Source organism: Protopterus annectens, chromosome 10.part0 (assembly GCF_019279795.1).
Source record: "Protopterus annectens isolate FY-2018-M chromosome 10.part0, PAN1.0, whole genome shotgun sequence".
NCBI classification, from domain to species: domain Eukaryota; kingdom Metazoa; phylum Chordata; order Ceratodontiformes; family Protopteridae; genus Protopterus; species Protopterus annectens.
Genome location: NC_056744.1, coordinates 1,757,731,482 through 1,757,751,546, shown reverse-complemented (window position 1 = coordinate 1,757,751,546; position 20,065 = coordinate 1,757,731,482). Strand labels below are relative to the sequence as shown.

Sequence of the window (20,065 nt, the reverse complement as noted above, 5' to 3'; positions counted from 1 at the left end):
GAATAACTCATTGCTGGTGCAGTCAGTACTAATGCAGAACCTGACTTTAAGGGGAAAATTAGCACAGGTAACACACAGTTAACGCACAGGACTAATGTGTTACCCCGTGGATCTCAGCCTTGATGAGGTTTTATAGCTACAGTCTGTACTAATGTGGAACCCATACCTGTAGATGTAACACAATGTAGCAGTTCAGATTATACTATTAAGGAACCAGCATCTGATGGACTAACCCACCATAGGTACAGGCGGTGCTAATCTGCACCTATACCTGAGGGAATAACCTACCATGGATGTATACAGTAATGCATAGCCTAGCCATGAAGTTAAAGCCAATAACACATACAGACAATGCTAATGCTTTACCCAGCTCTGGGAAAACAACCCAGTTTAGCTACAGATATTGCTAATCTGGAATCCAACCACTAGGGCATAATGCAACATGAGCAACGAAGTGCTGACCTAGAGAATGTTGCCTTGGGATAATAACACAGAGAAGGTGTACAGTTAGAAAACAGTAGAACAGAGACTGATGCTAACAACCTTTAACAAACACAAGTTTGGCATTTTAACTCAGTGAAACAGTTCTCTCATTTCTTACCGCAAATGACGTTCTATTGAAGATACATCGATATCACCACAAATGGGATTAGCATGAGTGCATTTGCAGTGTTCTGCGACATCGAGTTTTCTATGACAGGAAGAGAGAAAGAGAAACAGTTATGTTTGGTGCTTACCAGTCCATTAGTCTATATACTAATGTGTGTTTAAAGCCACAGTTGCAGTGAAGAAAAAATGTCAAATAGGTTTCAGATCCAAGAATTTTTTTCTGCTTACTTTTCCAGTAAGTCTTATCTAGAATGCAGGTTTACAGTTCTTTGTTATCTCAGTGATTAATAAATATTTAAAGAAGAAAAAAAACTAAGGTGTACAATCCCAGTAAATAATCTACTAGTAATAAATCCAGGTGCTACAAAGGACCAGGACCCATCTCGGCAACATGAAACTTTATTAAAAAACAAAAAAGTAACCAATATCAAACAAATTAGTTTGTCATAATAGCAAGACGAAAGCACTAAACCATATAATTTTAGATTGAATTGTAACTAATTTGTTTGATATTGGTTACGTTTTTTTTTTTTTTTTTTTTTTAATAAAGTTTTGTGTTGCCGAGATGAGTCCTGGTCCTTTGGAGCACCTGGGTTTATTACTACTGATTAATAAATATATGCATGATATTTGAAAATCTGCATTTAAGTATGCATGTGCAAATCTACCTTTATATCTAAATGTATATATCCTTTATATATCTAAGATATATATCCCTGTATGAGAGACAGAGAGGGATATATTGTGTTTCATCTAAGAAACTTTTTTATTTTATCACAAAACATCTAAAAAAAATAACCTAATGCACATTTAGCTGAAACACATTCCATCTAAAATATCACAAACAGCAGATACACCTCCAGAAGAATTTTTGCAGTGTGGCAAGCCCCCACCCCAACCCCACATCAACATCTGCCAGAGTCACCCTCCACCCACCCCTTAACTTAAATATACTATCTCAACTGTCGCAAACCACATTGAAAAGAGAACTCCCCCATCCCCAAGGATTCATTAAAAGCCCCAGTGTGTGCTGCACAGCTTGCACTAAAAAGGCCCTGCTCCCATGACATGGTATTTTGCGATTCAAAGACAAATTAGCCTCAACAAAGAGATACCTCATTATGGACTCATTTTCACATTCCTGAGTCATGTTATCTACCATGATGTACAAATCAGCTCTTCCAGTGGTAGGTAACTGTGATTGTCACATCGTGTAAGGACAGTCATCCCTCCCCCCTCAGTCACTCTCCAGCATACACAAGTACACATTTAAACTCACACATAGACACACCACAATCCCCTTACCTGTCCCTGTGTTGACTGAATGTCCTATTGTCTCATTTTCTGGCAAAAAGCCATTGTGAAAGGTCACAGCCCTGTCATAACCCTGGGTTTCCAGTGCCTAGTGCTTCCCCTCCCACCCCTGGTTGGTCCCTTACTGGCTTAAATGCCATTATGGCACACAGGTTTAGAGTAATCCATGGTGTCTAGTTGTCCCACTACCCTCGATCCTTGTACTGCTCCAAGTGCCATTACAGCACATGTGTTTAGAGTAATCCCTGGTGTCTAGTTGTCCCACTACCCCCAATCCTTGTACTGCTCCAAGTGCCATTACAGCACATGAGTTTAGAGTAATCCCTGGTGTCTAGTAGTCCCCCCAGTCCCCATATTGTTTTAAGTGCCATAAGAATACAAAAGTCTTCTCCCTGGTGTCTAGTGTTCTCCCAGTGCCTGTACTGCATCAGGTGTCATTACAGCACAAGTCTTTTGTAGTAATCCCTGGTGGCTAATGGTCCCAACCATCTTTGCAGTGCAGTGACAATCCCTGGTGGTTAGTGGTTCCCCTACCCAATGTTGTAGAATATGCTTGTTAGTCTAGGAGAGTATGGAGGTACGACAGCCAACGCCAACCCACACTCACACCCACACAAACACACACACACACACACACACACACACACACACACACACACACACACACACACACACACACACACACACACACACACACACACATGCTCTCATCCATTCACTCACACATGCAAACTGCCCTACTTGACCACATCACTAACTCCCCTACCTCTCATGCAGATACACACTCACACAACCCTTGTAAAGCCTCAAACACATGCACTCCCTAAACCTTCCCTACCACTAAACTACCCAATGTTTACTTCTACCATGATGGATGATCACGGCCAAAAACTACCATAACATGGTAGGAGCGGGCATGCTGATCTACAAGTTTGAGCAATTTTGTGAATCGCCAAACAGATGCCTTCCTGGAAGCAATTCTTGGAAACAGAACACATGGCTAATTAGCATATATCTCTCCCCTGTTCTGCCTCATTAGCATGCACCACAGCTGCAGAGGCAGCCCCTCATGTTAAAACACATTACCACACTGTGTTAGGGCTGTCTCTGAAGTCAAAAAATTACTGCAAGGTGTGCAAGAGGAGTATACCTCATAGTAAACTTTCTGAGTTTCCCCCCACAGTGACCACTGGTGATGCACAAACTTATGGTTGGGCATTAGCAAGATGTGTGTGTGTGTGTGTGTGTGTGTGTGTGTGTGTGTGTGTGTGTGTGTATGTGTGTGTGTGTGTGTGTCTGTGTGTGTGTGTGTGTGTGTGTGTGTGTGTGTGTGTGTATGTGTGTTTGTTTGTGTATAGCCTTTCTGTGTTGGAGGAAAGCCTTCTAGCTTATCATTGGGAGTGGTAAGCACTAGGTAGCCTGTCTACCACAAGATGAGTGGTTCTTGGCCCAGAAATTTTAGTTTATTAACCATTTGGACAGTCTGTCCATCTCTTTCAACTTTCTGATTTAAAAGACCAGATCTGTGTTTGTTTTCCATCTTTACTGTAACTAAGCTACTGGGAAGCACTAGAAAGTCTTAAACTGATACAAGCCTTCTAGCTTAGAAGAGAGACTTTGGAGTGATTAAGTATCAGTTTTCTCTACTTTCTTGCTGTACTTAACTGTTTTCTGCCTAAATGCCGATTTTCCAGCATTTATTGTGATTTAAAAGCTTGTTTTTTTCACATATTGTACTTATTTGACTGCCTGCACTTTTAAAAAGTCGTTTTTTGTTCAAATAATTTAACTGTTGTAGGCTACACACTAAAGTGCGATAGCCTTTTGTGATCATTTGTAGTTGTTTAAAGCTGTTTTAAGTGTATTTTTTACTGTTTTTGCCTTATCATTTAAAAAAAACAAAAAAAACCCAAATATTCCTTGTTTCCCGCCTTTCTAAGCTAGTATAGTCCATTTTTCAGGATAGTGCTGAATTCAGGGTTGTGTTACAAGTTTCTAAGTTCTCCATACCTTACTTGGATAGAAGGACGTTTCTCTGTTCACCTGTGAGAGAGGGGAGCTTTGAGCAGCCTATCTATCCCTGGAGGAGTGGTTCCAGCCCAGAAGTTAGTAGTTTATTGGCCATTTTGGGCTAATTTCTATCTCTTTCATTTCCCTGCTATAAAAACCGAGTTTGCATGGTTTTGCGCATTGGGCAGTGCCGGTTAGCTAGGGTTAAATTATTCCCGGCTCCACTAAGTCTCCTGTTCAGTTTTTACCTTGAAACTAGTCTAACTCTCAACTTAAGCACTCAAAAAGCATGCTACAGCCCAGCACTTGCTCAGACCTAATAGCAAGCACTAATATACCCTGACACCTGATTGCCAGCAGGGCAAGGCTCTTTATTCACCCCTCACCAACCAAGTGACTAAGCAGCTCACCCTACTATTCAGGCATGACCAAAGGGCAATTTCAGGTGTACTCTCCAGTCCAGCTGGTGAATCTGGGTATCCTGAGGCAATGTTACAACTGCCTCATGTACATAGACAACCCTCTCCTCCTACCACAAAACACTAACATATGCGAGAGATGCAATTATACAGCCAAACTGGAGGCTAAGCTTTCTCCACCCAAGACTGACAGGCAGTCATGAGGAGAAGGTTAACACTTGCACCACACCTCCAGCCTCACACAGACAGACTAAACCAGCACTGGCAAAAAATACACATAAATACACAAAATCATACTCAGAGGCTCTAAATAAAAACCTGCAAAAGCATCAGAGAGCTCCAAAGCAGACACCCAAAAAACCTGCACCTCCTGTCACAAACCAGACAACACATAAAACACAAAATCAATGTGCTGTACAATCACAGCCCTTAAGGCGAAATAACATACCTAACACACCAGTAATAGGTGACTCAATAGTCAGGCACACTGACGCCCCACTCACTAGGCTGGACAAGGAGAAGGTTACTGTTAGCTGCCTGTCGGGAGCCTGAATCCGCCACATAACACAAGCACTCAGGTCACTCCAGAACAAGTACAAATGTGACTCTGTCATTGTTCATGTTGGTGTGAATGACCTGAGATGTACCTCCCTGGACTGCATGAAAAGAGACATGGAAGAGCTCTCTGATCATGTAGCCCAGGCTGGTATGACCCTGACCCTGAGTAGCATCCTGTCCTCACCATGAATGATACCTCAGTATAAAGAAAAAAATGATCAATTTCAACAATTGGCTAAGCTTCTGGTATCATTGAAAAGGGATCCAGTGTCTGTCAGCCTGGGACAACATGCCCGACAAGCCACGTTGCTTCGCAAGAGATGGCTTCCACCTGTCACCCCTAGGCTTTTAAATACTGACCAAGGCTCTTGTTGCCCCCATACTGCCTTTTTTAGGCAAGGCTCAAAAGTCAAAGCCACTTCCATAAACAGCACAATTAACAAAAAACTGAGGGTTATGCTACTCAATGCCAGGAGTTTAAATCTCAAAATGCACACGCTCGAAGCACTCCTCAGTATGGAGCACGTCGACATCTGTGCAGTAACTGAAGTCTGGTTCAAGGCTCCAGAGAGCACCCCAACGCTACCGGGCTACAACTCGTACCACATGTTTTGGCCACAGAACACGGACCGAAACACAAAAGGAGGGGGTGTATCCATATTCATCAAGGATACCTACACCTCCAGGTTAGTGGTGCAGCATGATACCTCAGAGATCATTCATGTGCAACTAACATCGGGCAAATCTGCAATGCAAATTGTGGCCTGCTACAGATCACCCTCCATGACCCAGGACCACCACTCCACCTTTCTAGAGACAATGGAAAACTTGAAGGTCCTACTGAACACCCTGATATTAGGCAATTTCAATTATCCTACCATTAACTGGAAAAACTACTCAAGTACAAACTCCCAGGCCCAGCACTTTCTGAAATTCATCAACTCAATGCTCTGGATCAGCTGGTAAACTCCCCTACCAGAGGTGAAAACATATTGGACCTGGTCATCACAAACATGGGCGACAGGTGTTCCACACCGGAAGTCAACCAGTCACTGGTTAGATCAGAACATAAACTAATCACTCTGGATGTCCACACCCCACCACCACGCCCAACTAAGGAAACCACAGTAAATTTTTTCTAAAGCAAACTTCACCTTACTTAAGACAGAGGCGGTAAGTTTCACAGCCCCCACCCTAAAGGATGATGCTGTCCAAGATGGAAAAACCTTTACAAATGCACTCTATGAGCACCTACAAGGATACATGGATCATGCCATCCCTAGCAAAACCAAGACTCACTCCTCTAAGAGAAGGAAACCAGTCTGGTGGACCCCTGCCATAAACAGGCTTTATAATAGAAGGAGAAAACTAGTTCAGAAAAAAAGCAAATCCCAAGAAGGAAAGACATCCCTGATCAGTATCAGTAAGAAACTAAGGTCCTTCATAAAATCATCCAAGGCTAACTTTGAAAGAAAAATAGCCAAGGATTCAAAAGATAACCACATAGCCTTCTTTAGCTATATTAACAATCTAAGTGGCAACTTGCAGATATGCACTGAACTAGTGCAAAATAGCACAAAATATACTGAACCTACTGATATTGCCAACATCCTGGCAGATAGATTCAGTGCAAACTTCACTCCCTTCTCACCCCCAAAAGGGCCCACTGCAATACCAGAAAAGTGTATTGTCCCGGAAATCACAGACGCACAGGTGAAAATAGCCCTTTCAAAAGCCAAAAACACAGCATCAATGGAGCCAGATGGTGTCCCAGGCTTGCATGAACTACAGAACGAACTAACCCCCCACCTAAACATGCTGTTCAACCTCAGCCTCTCCACAGGCTATGTGCCCATAGAATGGCACAGAGCAATGGTTATTCCACTCCACAAAGGAGGGGCCACAACTGACCCTGGTAACTATCGCCCCATAAGCCTGACTAGCCTGGTCTGCAAGGCTATGGAGTGCATCATCATGGAACTCATTAACAAAGACATTGAGAACCTCCAAACACTTGACCCGACACAGTTCAGCTTTGTTAAGGGCAGATCATGCCTACTAAACCTGGTTGACTTCTTCAAGACAGTCACCAAGGCCATAGACAAGGGAAAGGTTGTTCACGCAGCCTACCTTGACTTTGCCTAGGCTTTTGACACCATTCCCCACTCGAGTATTACAGAAAAACGCACCAGCCTGAACATAAACCCCTACGTCATGAGATGGGTTGCCAACTGTCTTACAGACAGAACTCACACGGTAAGAATAGCGGGCTACAGGGCCAACTCTAAACCAGTCACAAGTGGTGTCCCACAAGGCTCGGTCCTGGGACCCCTACTGTTCGGCATATACTTCTTAGAAGTACAGGCAAACACAGGAGGACTATGGCTAACCAAGTTCACCGATGACTGCAAACTGGGAGCCATAATTGACTCTCCGGCTGACACGGACATCCTCCAAAATGGACTTACTGACACGGACACCTTGTGTGAAAGCCATGGCCTCAAGCTAAATGCCAAAAAATGCATAGTCATCTGGGAAAAACAAAACACCTACAAATTACCACATAGGTGGCCGCCCCCTTAACACAGAAGAGGTAGTAAGAGATCTGGGGACCCAGGTAGATAGTAATCTCTCCTTTGACAATCATATTACCAAAGTAGTTAGGAAATCCTTCTATGTGGCCCATCTAATTACTAAAGGGTTCACATCTAGAAATAAAGAGGTTATAGTGCCCCTCTACTTGTCACTCATCAGACCCATCATAGAGTACAATGCCCCATTTGGGATGTACCTCACAAGACACTTCCAACAGCTGGAGAGACCACAAAAGTACCTCATCAAGAGGATTACTTGCCTCAAACATATGTGCTATGCAGCCCAACTGAAAAAACTCTGGCTGTACTTAGTGGCATATCACTTACTCAGAGGTGATCTCTGCCTGACTTACACCATGTCCAACTCAGAATTGATGGACATGCTCCACCTAAAGAAATCCAAGTCACTGCGAGCCACGTGCTCTAGTGAGCTAAACCTCACCACAACAATAAATAAAGCATGCTGGAGGGATAGATTCCTGTCACAGAGACTCCCCATACTTTGGAACAAAATTCCAAACTACATTAGGCAGAGCCACTCACTAACACTCTTCAAGAGAAACCTTGATGAGTGAGTGGATGGGTAACAGAAAATACACCCCTGGGATCACTTCATTGGCTCTGCTTGACAGAGGATCAGTTAATTAATCAATGGGGCGGCGAAAGTCGACACACTCTGGCTAGGCTTATAAATGCCCTCGGGCAGATAGCCTAGTACCTACTTATGAATCTATGAACATATATATATATATATATATATATATATATATATATATATATATATATATATATATCTACAATCCCAAAACAAAGGTGGTGCACGTATCCAGTCACGGTGCTCGGAAACAAATAACAAAATGTAAAAGTTCCAAAATACTTCCAGCACTGGAAAATGAAAAGGCAACACGAGAGTTTAAACATTTATTACCAGCACAGTCTGCCCCACAGACCGGTTTCACTTAAAAAAGCGTCATCCGTGTATACCCCAACGCATATGCATCCTGCTTAAATCATCTTGCATTTAAAGTGACAAGTCCAATTAAATACATGCTCATACAATAGACATTATGCCACACATATACATGAACCTGTGTGACCAAATATAACAAACTTTTTCAAAAACATGTTATTAAACATATTATAAAATGCGAGTAATAAGAAATATTAAATTAATATACTAATAAATAGTATAAATCTTTTTAACTCGCATATAAATATGTAAACAGTATGAAACATGTAACATAACTAAATAAATTTCTAAGTAAACCCATTATCCTATTTATCAAACCTACTTAAACTATAAATATACTAGTTATCCATATCTAATGTAAAAAAATCCCACCAACTATGTTCAACAAACTATCTATTGTCATTAACTACCAATGGTCATTAAGACCCAGCTTGAAAAGAGCCCCCAAATTTACTATCCATCTATGCTCCTTGGTTGTCAACATATTATGTCTGGCTGTCTCACTACTAACCAGTGTGGTAAGTCTATCAGTCCCTACAAAAATAAAGTGTGCTTTAGAATGTACCAAAATGTGTTTGTACAAAGCACTGCGTGTCCTTTTGCATTTTATGTCACTGATATGAAGGGCAATCCTCTGTTTTAATGTACAAGAGGTCTGTCCTACATAAAATGCCCCACACTGACATATAGCCATATAAACCACCCAGGAACTAGTACATGTAATAAGGCTTGTAACATCATATACTTTTCTAGTATTAATAGATGTAAATGAACCAGTCATGGACATTAATTTACAATATTTACAGTGGCCACAGTATGTAGTACCTTTTACTTTGGGTCCAACTTCTTCTTTAGGGCCAAGCCCTTTCTTAAAAGATGATAACCATTGCCCTATTGACTTTCCCTTTCTGTATCCAAACTCACATCTGGAATTTAACAAAGTAGAAAAGAATGGATCCATATATAATATGTTCCAACATTCGGAAATAACTTCTTTAATCTTGGAAGTATTACTAGCATAGGTTGTGATAAATCTCACACTCTTAGACAGGCCGCCTTTTGGATGCAAACTATCCTGCAACAAAACCCCTCTATCCATTGTCTGTACCTGTTTATAGGCTTTCTCAATTTTCCCTTTATTATATCCACGGGCCAAAAAACGCTGTTTCAAATCAATCGCTTGTCTATCATATTCACTAATATTCGAACAGATTCTCTTAATTCTTTGAAACTGTGCAACTGGAATATTATTGATGGTATGAGAAGGATGACAGCTATGGGCATGAAGAATAGAGTTTTTAGAAAAAGGTTTACGATATAATGAAGTAACTATTGTGCCATCAAGCACCTTTGTAACATTAACATCTAGAAAGTCAACTGTAAATAAATCAAGCTTGCCAATAAAAGTAATACCATACTCACTGGCATTCAAATACCTTTTAAAATTATCCCATTCCTGTAAACTGCCCTGCCATATGACCCAACAATCATCTTAATATCGACGCCAAATGACAAGCTGTCTTAAATATGGAAAACCTTCCATATAAATATAGTGTGCCTCTAAGTATCCCATAAACAGGTCAGCATATATGGGGGCAAAAGTAGCCCCCATAGCTGCACCTTTGATGTGTAAATACCAATTGTTATTGAACTTAAAGGCATTATGCTCTAACACCAACTTTAATAAAGATAACAAAATATCCATGTCAACCTCAGAATATAAACCAGATTATACCATCCAATAATGAACCCCTTTAATACCCCATTGATGTGGGATACTTGTATAAAGGGATTGTACATCCAAAGTTCCCAATAGAGAATCAGTAGAAAGATGCAAATCTTCCATTATCAAAATCAAATTCTACTTCCAGTGCTTCAGAATTTTCATCTAGTTTTTCCAATACAGATACGGAGACTGAGCAAGGGGATCCATTGGCTTCAGTGTCACCTGTTTCTAAAAAAACTAGAACCCCTTTAGGAGGGGAGGCCGCAAATATCAGAAGTGACAGCATGGAACAGCGGTTTTGGGCCAGTTGGTAGGCCCTGCAGATCCGGTTTTTCGTTGGGTTTAATAATGGACCATAATGATGATCACAGTTATGTGAACCAAATTGTGGTTAATCTTACACAGTACACTTTTACAGAAAGTGAATTAAAGTTGTTAAATAAGGGTCTGAGTTATGTGCCTTCCTTTTTTGTGTCACATTATGATATTGTTAATGATATTAAACAATTTTGTAGGAATTTGAATTTAAAATATAATTTTGCTCATCAAACTGGGTTACAGTTAGCTGAAGATAGGGCCACCTTTCGGTTTAAGAAGTCCAATTTTCAACCTTTATACACTAGTGTTGTTAAGACTTTTGAACAGTTAGTGTTACAAGAGTTACAGGTTAATCAAGCTGATATCTTTAGCTATTCTTCCCATAATTTGACGGTGGATGAACATCAAGCCCTAAAGTCCCTTGCTAATAATCATAATATAGTAGTAACAGGGCTGGATAAAGGAGGGGCAGTAGTTATTTGGGATAAATTACAGTATGAACAGGAGGCTAAAAAACAGTTGACTGATCCAATTTCTTATTGTTTATTACCTATGGATCCTAGTGAAGGGTTTAAATCTGTCATTGATAAGTTCCTTTTGGATGCTAAACAGCAGAATATTATCAGTGGTGATTTAGTGGAACAGCTAACTGTGGAAAGACCTACTTTTCAATATTTTTATTTAGTTCCCAAAATTCATAAAACCTTATATAACCCACCGTGTAGGCCCATAGTGGCTGGTAGAGGTTCAGTGATTTAACCATTATCTGAGTATCTTGAATTCAAACTTAAACCCCTATTGTCTTTAATTAGAGTCAGAATTAGGGATACCAAACAATTTTTACAGCTAATGGAAGATTTGCAGCTTTCTAATAATTCTCTACTGGAAACTTTGGCTGTACAATCCCTTTATACAAGTATCCCACATCAAGGGGGTATTAAAGGGGTTCATTATTGGATGGTACAATCTGGTCTATATTCTGAGGTTGAGATGGATTTTTTGTTATCTTTATTAAAGTTGGTGTGTTAGAGCATAATGCCTTTAAGTTCAATAACAATTGGTATTTACAGGTCAAAGGTACGGCTATGGGGGCTACTTTTGCCCCCATATATGCTGACCTGTTTATGGGATACTTAGGGGCACAATATATTTATATGGAAGGTTTTCCATATTTAAGACAGCTTGTCATGTGGCGTCGATATTTAGACGATTGGTAGGTCATGTGGCAGGGCAGTTTACAGGAATGGGATAGTTTTAAATGGTATTTGAATGCCAATGAGTATGGTATTACTTTTATTGGCAAGCTTGATTTATTTACAGTTGACTTTCTAGATGTTAATGTTACAAAGGTGCTTGATGGCACAATAGTTACTTCATTATATCGTAAACCTTTTTCTAAAAACTCTATTCTTCATGCCCATAGCTGTCATCCTTCTCATACCATCAATAATATTCCAGTTGCACAGTTTCAAAGAATTAAGAGAATCTGTTCGAATATTAGTGAATATGATAGACAAGCGATTGATTTGAAACAGCGGTTTTTGGCCCGTGGATATAATAAAGGGAAAATTGAGAAAGCCTATAAACAGGTACAGACAATGGATAGAGGGGTTTTGTTGCAGGATAGTTTGCGTCCAAAAGGCGGCCTGTCTAAGAGTGTGAGATTTATCACAACCTATGCTAGTAATACTTCCAAGATTAAAGAAGTTATTTCCGAATATTGGAACATATTATATATGGATCCATTCTTTTCTACTTTGTTAAATTCCAGATGTGAGTTTGGATACAGAAAGGGGAAGTCAATAGGGCAATGGTTATCATCTTTTAAGAAAGGGCTTGGCCCTAAAGAAGAAGTTGGACCCAAAGTAAAAGGTACTACATACTGTGGCCACTGTAAATATTGTAAATTAATGTCCAAGACTGGTTCATTTACATCTATTAATACTAGAAAAGTATATGATGTTACAAGCCTTATTACATGTACTAGTTCCTGGGTGGTTTATATGGCTATATGTCAGTGTGGGGCATTTTATGTAGGACAGACCTCTTGTACATTAAAACAGAGGACTGCCCTTCATATCAGTGACATAAAATGCAAAAGGACACGCAGTGCTTTGTACAAACACATTTTGGTACATTCTACAGCACACTTTATTTTTGTAGGGATTGATAGACTTACCACACTGGTTAGTAGTGAGACAGCCAGACATAATATGTTGACATCCAAGGAGCGTAGATGGATAGTAAATTTGGGGGCTCTTTTCAAGCTGGGTCTTAATGACCATTGGTAGTTAATGACAATAGATAGTTTGTTGAACATAGTTGGTGGGATTTTTTTACATTAGATATGGATAACTAGTATAATTATAGTTTAAGTAGGTTTGGCAAATAGGATAAGGGGTTTACTTAGAAATGTATTTAGTTATGTTACATGTTTCATACTGTTTACATATTTATATGCGAGTTAAAAAGATTTATACTATTTATTAGTATATTTATTTAATATTTCTTATTACTCGCATTTTATAATATGTTTAATAACATGTTTTTGAAAAAGTTTGTTATATTTGGTCACACAGGTTCATGTATATGTGTGGCATAATGTCTATTGTATGAGCACGTATTTAATTGGACTTGTCACTTTAAATGCAAGATGATTTAAGCAGGACTCATATGCATTGGGGTATACACTGATGACGCTTTTTTAAGCAAAACCAGTCTGTGGGGCAGACTGTGCTGGTAATAAATGTTTAAACTCTCGTGTTGCCTTTTCATTTTCCAGTGCTGGAAATATTTTGGAACTTTTACATTTTGTTATTTGTTTCTGAGCACCGTGACTGGATATGTGCACCTTTGTTTTGGGATTGTATATACATATATGTGTGTGTGTGTGTGTGTACATATACATAGACATACAAGTCTATTACCTTTTACCTAAAGCACTTTTCATCTAATCACAAAATATCTAAAAACATTCATCTAATACACATTTCATCTAAAACATACTTAGCCGAATCACATTACATCTAAAACTTCATATAGAACAAATACTTCTCCAAAACATTTTTTTTGCAGGGGACAAGGCCCTTGTTCTCCCACACCCCATTACTTATATTTACTAACTCCATAGCTGTACAACCACAGATGAAAGAGAGAACTCCTGACTCACTGAAGCACTGCTGGTACACAAACAGAAACTTCTAGACACAGAAATAAAATGTAACATTGAGCATTAATAAGGCACAAATACAAATATGGATCAACATTAATTTGCACTGTAATTTCTGTGATCTAGAACCAGTTCAGCAGCTTCTTACACACTTTTCTATCAAATGTCATGCAGTGATTTGTATTTTAGATTAAACATGTTTTACATTAATCGGGACACTTTTTTATTGATGAAATATGTCATAGATAAAATGTCATACATCTATATCCATATCTATAGTTATATCTATATAAAATAGTTAATAATACTACTGACACACAAAATATCAACAGTCAAAATAACAATAACAAAAGAGGAAAATATCACCAAGCATTAATACTGCCAACTAAAATGTCTAAACTCACAATACTGACAATAAACACACCACACCCAAACTCTACATTAAAGTTAGCCCAAAACAAAGACATATAGTCTCCTATTGCAAATCAATTTAATAAAAAAATTTAAAATATTAAAATAAAGAAAAAAAGCAAAAATCTAACAATACCATTAGATATTATTTGCCTGAATAGTGGTAGTGTTAGGGAAAGTGTTTTATGCAAGGTAAGGTGCATGGTTGGGGTTAGGGGCAGAGCCAGGGATAGGGTTCAGACTAGCATATGAGTAAGGATGGGTAGGGGGTTCCCTGCAGGGGGTCTACAGGTCATTTATGTATAAAGTTCTGGTATCCATGGCATTCCTTTGATAGCAGTCTCTAAGACAAGGAAGTGTTAATTTGGGTAATTTGGAGAAGTGATGGGACAGTTGTCGTTACTATTTGTCCACTCTCACCAGAGAAGACCACGTATGTGAGACAGCATTACTAGGCCTGTAGGAGAGGCTACGTGCATGGCTCAGATCTTTTTCATCACTCTGTCGAGGAGAGGACAGGTACATACCCAATCACCACCAGTGTGGGAAAGATGGTTAAGGCTATGAGCTGCTAGTGAGCTTTATCCTGGAGGCATGGGTTTGATTCTTTTGGTCTCTGTGTGCAAACCAAATAACTCTCAGCAAGTCATTTAAGTAGTACAGTTCTACTGACCCACCACTGAATAGAGACAGTCATGCCAAGTGGCTTATCGCTGAATAGATGCATAAACTACAAATAAAACATATTTAGACATCACTGATCTCAAAAGATAGTTGGCACATGACCCATTACTATATGGAGGCACAGTATGGACCTCATACTTTCTGGTCCCTGGCACTGGGAAGGCTCAATACTTCTTGGTCACTGTTATCGGGGAACCTGAAGTTGTAACCTAATGACTGCAGATCATGAGAGCCAACACAACTCAAATTCTGCTCATGGCTTACAAATCACTAGGGGAGATCAAGTACACTTGCCAGTGGCTTCTAATACCTCTACTAGGGTAGGCCAGATACATGACACAATGTATTCTGATCTCTAGAAGCACTCAGTTTTCTGATTGCAGAAAGGTACATGGTTTCATATGGCAAGGGACAATTTTGTAAAAGCTTTCTCTCCAACAGAGAAGTTGAAGGGGAAGGTTATGTGGAAAGAGGGAGTAATACCTTCCTGAAATAGAGACTGCAAGGGGAAGAAATGATGTTAATTATATTGACAAAGGAAAGGCAGTATATTTTTACTTATTTTACTTATTTTATTTATTTATTTATTTGCTTTTTGTTTACCGGGATAGTCCACTGGGTCAGCAGAACCCATTTTCAGTGGAGGCCCGGGGAGAAAAGCTACACAGTGCAAGATGTAGATACAATACAATTGCAAAGAAAATACAATTCAGTGAAAAAATTCAAAAGTACAAGATGAGATTACAATGAAATTACAATGAACTACAACTCAGAAACAAGGAAATAATATATACAAGTGTTGAGATGAACCTGGAGCAGGGACATCATTGAGCAATAGTGAGCCTAAAGAATCAGTGTTGGGTAACTATATACATGAATAATATTGACTATGATATCTATATACAGTGCTTATATTGACTGTGATAGCTATATACAGTGCTTATATCGACTGTGATATCTATATACAGTGCTTATATTGACTGTGATATCTACATACAGTGCTTATATCAACTGTGATATCTATATACAGTACTTATATCGACTGATATCTATACAGAGTGCTTATATCGACTGTGATATCTATATACAGTGCTTATATCGACTGTGATATCTATATACAGTACTTATATCGACTGTGATATCTATATAGAGTGCTTATATCGACTGTGATATCTATATACAGTGCTTATATCGACTGTAATAGCTATATACAGTGCTTATATCGACTGTGGTATCTATATACAGTGCTTATATCGACTGTGATATCTATTTACAGTGGTACAATTCCAATAAAACAGAAACACAAGAAGGCAATGATGTCAATGGAATACATGTTTAAGTGTATTTCAGTGGGGCTTGATGCAAGTACATTTCCAGGATGAAGAGAAGTGGGCAAAAAAGGAACTTTTGAAGAGGGAGGAGTTTGGAGTTGTTCTGATGGTTAGAGGCAAAGTATTCCAGGTTTTGGCTATAGAATAAGAACAGAAAAGCTGGCTGGGTGGGAGGTTGGGTTTGTGAACTTGTAAAAGCTTTTGGTCCTCTGATTTAGGGGGCCTATTTGGGTGGTAATAGTGGAATGTTGAGCTAAGGGCAGGACAGTATTAGGGTTTGAAGAGTATTTTGTGCGCTGTGGTTAGTTGTAGATAGGAGCGGTAGTTAGGTAGTTCTAGCCAGTTCAGTGATTTTTAAGGAAGAGCAGTGATAGGTAGAGTGTTTGGAGTTGGTTGAGAATTTGGTGATTTTATTGTAGCATGCCTCAAGTTTAAGTTTATAGGAGCTTTGGATGTTAGTAAGTAGAGGAGTGACATGGAGAACAGAGGGTATCTTTCGTAGACAAGTTTGAAAGTAAACGTGGAAAGTAACATGGCAGTATACATAGTTACTGGGAGACATTTATCTTTCTGTACAATGGCATTGTATTGGTGCTGCTAAGTGAATAAATATGCAGATTTTTGTTAATTGCATTTTGCATATTGCCAGCATGTGGGCTGAATAAAATGTAAAAACTATCAGTGCATGGTTTACTCTGGGCATGAAGACATTTCTGGCCTGCCTTGCTTGTGAGGTCAGGTGACTGGAAATGGAATAAGCCACCTGAAGTTGTGTTCACTTTGTTGTTAATGAGATCTATGTGTAGTTTGAAGGATTGGGGGGGGTGAGGTACTGGGGTAAGTACTATTGGGATAATTCAGTAGGAAGTATACTTGACCTGCCCTAGGCTTTTACTGAAAGAGACTAAATTTTTTGCAGTTTTTTGATGTGCACCAAAATGCACACATGCATGTTTTAGCATTAACGTTAAGGTGATTAATTTGGTGAAACATTTACACAGATTAGTGAAATCTTTCTGAGGTTTGTTTTCTTTTTTTTTATAGACACAGATTACCCACATCTGTGTGTAATGGCATCATCTAAATATAATGCTATATATTTGGGGAGAGGAATGAGAAGCAAATATCATTAATAAATAGCAACAAGACAATGAGGACTCATGCCATCTCTTGGGATACCGTGTATATAGCTGCCCTATAGGTAGGTCCTTACTCCCCTTGTTCTATTTACTAGATAGCTATGGAACCAGTCTATGGTGTTATTTCCAAAACCAATACATTTCAGCTAATTAATAAGCGATTGATGGCTAACACTTCCAAAGGCTCTTGATTAACCTATTGATCCTTTGTAGGCTTTGCTAGGTTACTGTTTTCAATACTTGTGAAGATATTCTTAGTAAATATATGACTGTGAGAGTGTTAAGGCCATTTCTGAACCTATACCAAACATCCATCTGTAGGCCATAATTGTTGGAAAGCTAAAATAAAAGTTTGTAAATATTTTTTTTCAAAAATCTTAGTTGAATAGAGTAATGAAACTGGCCTAAATTCCTGTAGAGAGGTGGTGGATATTTTTTACATACATAAATAATAAAAGAGTGCCTGAATTGTGGGATGAATAGCTAAGATGGTAGGGGTAAGGTTACAGATACGGACTACAGGTTTAGAGAAGGGGTGTGCAGCAAAGTCGAAGAACGCAGGGAGGTTGCTGTATTTCTTAGAGTCAGGTTTTCTGTTAAGTTTTTCAATGGCTTTCCTGACTAATCTAGCAATGATGGATTTGAAACAGAAGTAAAATGAAATTGATAGCAAAATACTATTGTGTCAAGTTTAAAGCTGCTGGCATACCACAAATTTCCCTGGCCTAAATGAGAGTGTAAGTTTGAGTAGTTTTTTGAGAATGCGTTCATAGATTAGACAATAGTTAACAAACATTTTTTTTTGTTTAAGGTAGACAATTTTTCATTGTTTGTCAATATTTTTATCTCATTCTTTTTATTTAAGGGGTTTGAGATTTGTAAGGTTTTATCTGTATGAGTCCTATATTTATTAACATATATTTTTATGGTATATATGGTTTTAAATAATGATTAGGTGTGAATATCACATGATTTGTTGGATGTATATATGACACTTAGCTTGCCTTTGTATTCTGAAGAAGTCAGCTGATAGTTACTGACAAAAGTGCTCAATAAACGGAACTTTGGTGGTGGATTGGAGACTGGACTGGTTATTTACTTTCAAGTTTGTGGTTGGTTCTTGGTCTTGGACTGCTGGCATACCTCTCAACAGTTTTGCAGAATGCAGATTTTTACTTCATATTTTACTGTTCCTCATAAAACTTGTGGTTTTCTGACAAACCACTGAGGACTGAGGTCACTAAATAATGACATACATACGAGTTTCAAAACTCACATCCTTCAGACAATACGTACCAGCACAACAGCTGTTATTCTAGCAACTTTCTAAGTATATAAGAGCAATATGTAACATCTGTCCATATATTTGGGTACAAGTCCCCCCATTATTTTGGGCTTTGTCCAGATATCTTGTGCTAAGAGGTTGAGAAGTATGCCTGGAGGCTGGTAAAATTTACTGTTGGGGGGGGGGGTTGGAAAGATGCTGTTGTGTTGTTTAATGGTAATTAGGTTATTGGGGTGCTGATCATTTTTTTTTAGTCTTGGATATCTTTTAAGCATAATGTGAGAAGGGGAGTGGCATATTTATTATTTTCAAACTAGGTATTGCCCTTAATAATCTCACAGAAGAGTTCGTGTTGATGTATCTTAGTGTTAAGTTTATTTCCTTAAGCATTTCATTAGGATAGTTTCTTCAATTAGCCTAACTCTGGGCAGGTTAATGACAGTGGTGGTTGAACGTAGAAAAGCCATACTGGTTCCAGTAACTGCATTCTATTGGCATGTTGCTTCAGCCCACAGTAATGCAGTTGAAATGCTTCCTTTTAAAAATTCTCAGAACACCCTTAGCTTAATGTGATGGTACATTCTTATCTTGCCTGACTGCTTAGAGTTAATGACTGCAAAGTAAAATACTTTGACTCATTTGGAATGTTTCCTTAATTTTAAGGCTGACGTCTTCCTCTTTAGTGTGTAAATACATGAAGTAATTTATCATTACAAGAATGTTAATACTAAACAATGACTTGTGCTACCTGTATATGAAGCATTAACAACTAAAAAGTTATAGTCAAAAAATTATTCCAGGTAAGAAACATACAGCATTTTGGTGATGATAAAAAATACATTGCTTATATAAGTACTGTAAAAAGTTCTGTCAAAGAAATTAAACTGATGTCACAAGCCTCAGAGAAAAAAAATGAACACAGTAAAACAAAATAACAGTTCATAGGTTTATAGGATAATACTAGTCAGTTATCTGTTCAGATCATATGTGACCTAACCACTACAATATTTACTATGCCAAACCATTTTATAAGTGATTCTAGGGCCAGCTCTGATATATATATATATATATATATATATATATATATATATATATATATATATATATATATAGATATATATATATATATATATATATGTATACAGGTTCTCGTCCACTAATCCAGGTTGCATTTGTCTAGGATTAATGATCTACTATATTAAATGTGAAGGGGAAGTCTGATACATAGGAGGTGGAATTCTTTGAGAGAGGTATCTCATCTATCAGCAGGTTCTGTTTCTGTTACATTGGAAGGTTAGACCTTTAGAATAGGTATGTGTAGTATTACATGTTTTGTGGTTGTAATGAAGGTCAAGTTGCAGACTCTGTAGGCCAGGCATAGGTCACTATTCAGACAGAGGTATGAGAAAGAGAATAGAGATACGGGTTTAAGACATTCTGCATAACAGATAACACCCAGGTCCTTGGTTTATTTAATGGGGAAGCACCAGGGGCTTTCCAGTTGACTTGTGTTTGAATACATACATGC

At 38.6% G+C, this 20,065-nt stretch overlaps 1 protein-coding gene across 3 annotated transcripts in view; it reads right to left on the bottom strand.

Annotated features, from left to right (window-relative positions):
* LOC122813984 (CD276 antigen-like) overlaps positions 1-20,065 on the bottom strand; it is a 219,578-nt gene that overhangs the window by 45,870 nt on the left and 153,643 nt on the right. For all 3 annotated transcript variants that reach the window (XM_044086553.1, XM_044086552.1, XM_044086554.1), the window contains one exon: positions 602-691. In XM_044086553.1, the coding sequence (XP_043942488.1) occupies positions 615-691 (77 nt within the window). In that variant the 3' untranslated portion in view covers positions 602-614. The remainder of the gene's footprint in view (positions 1-601; positions 692-20,065) is intronic.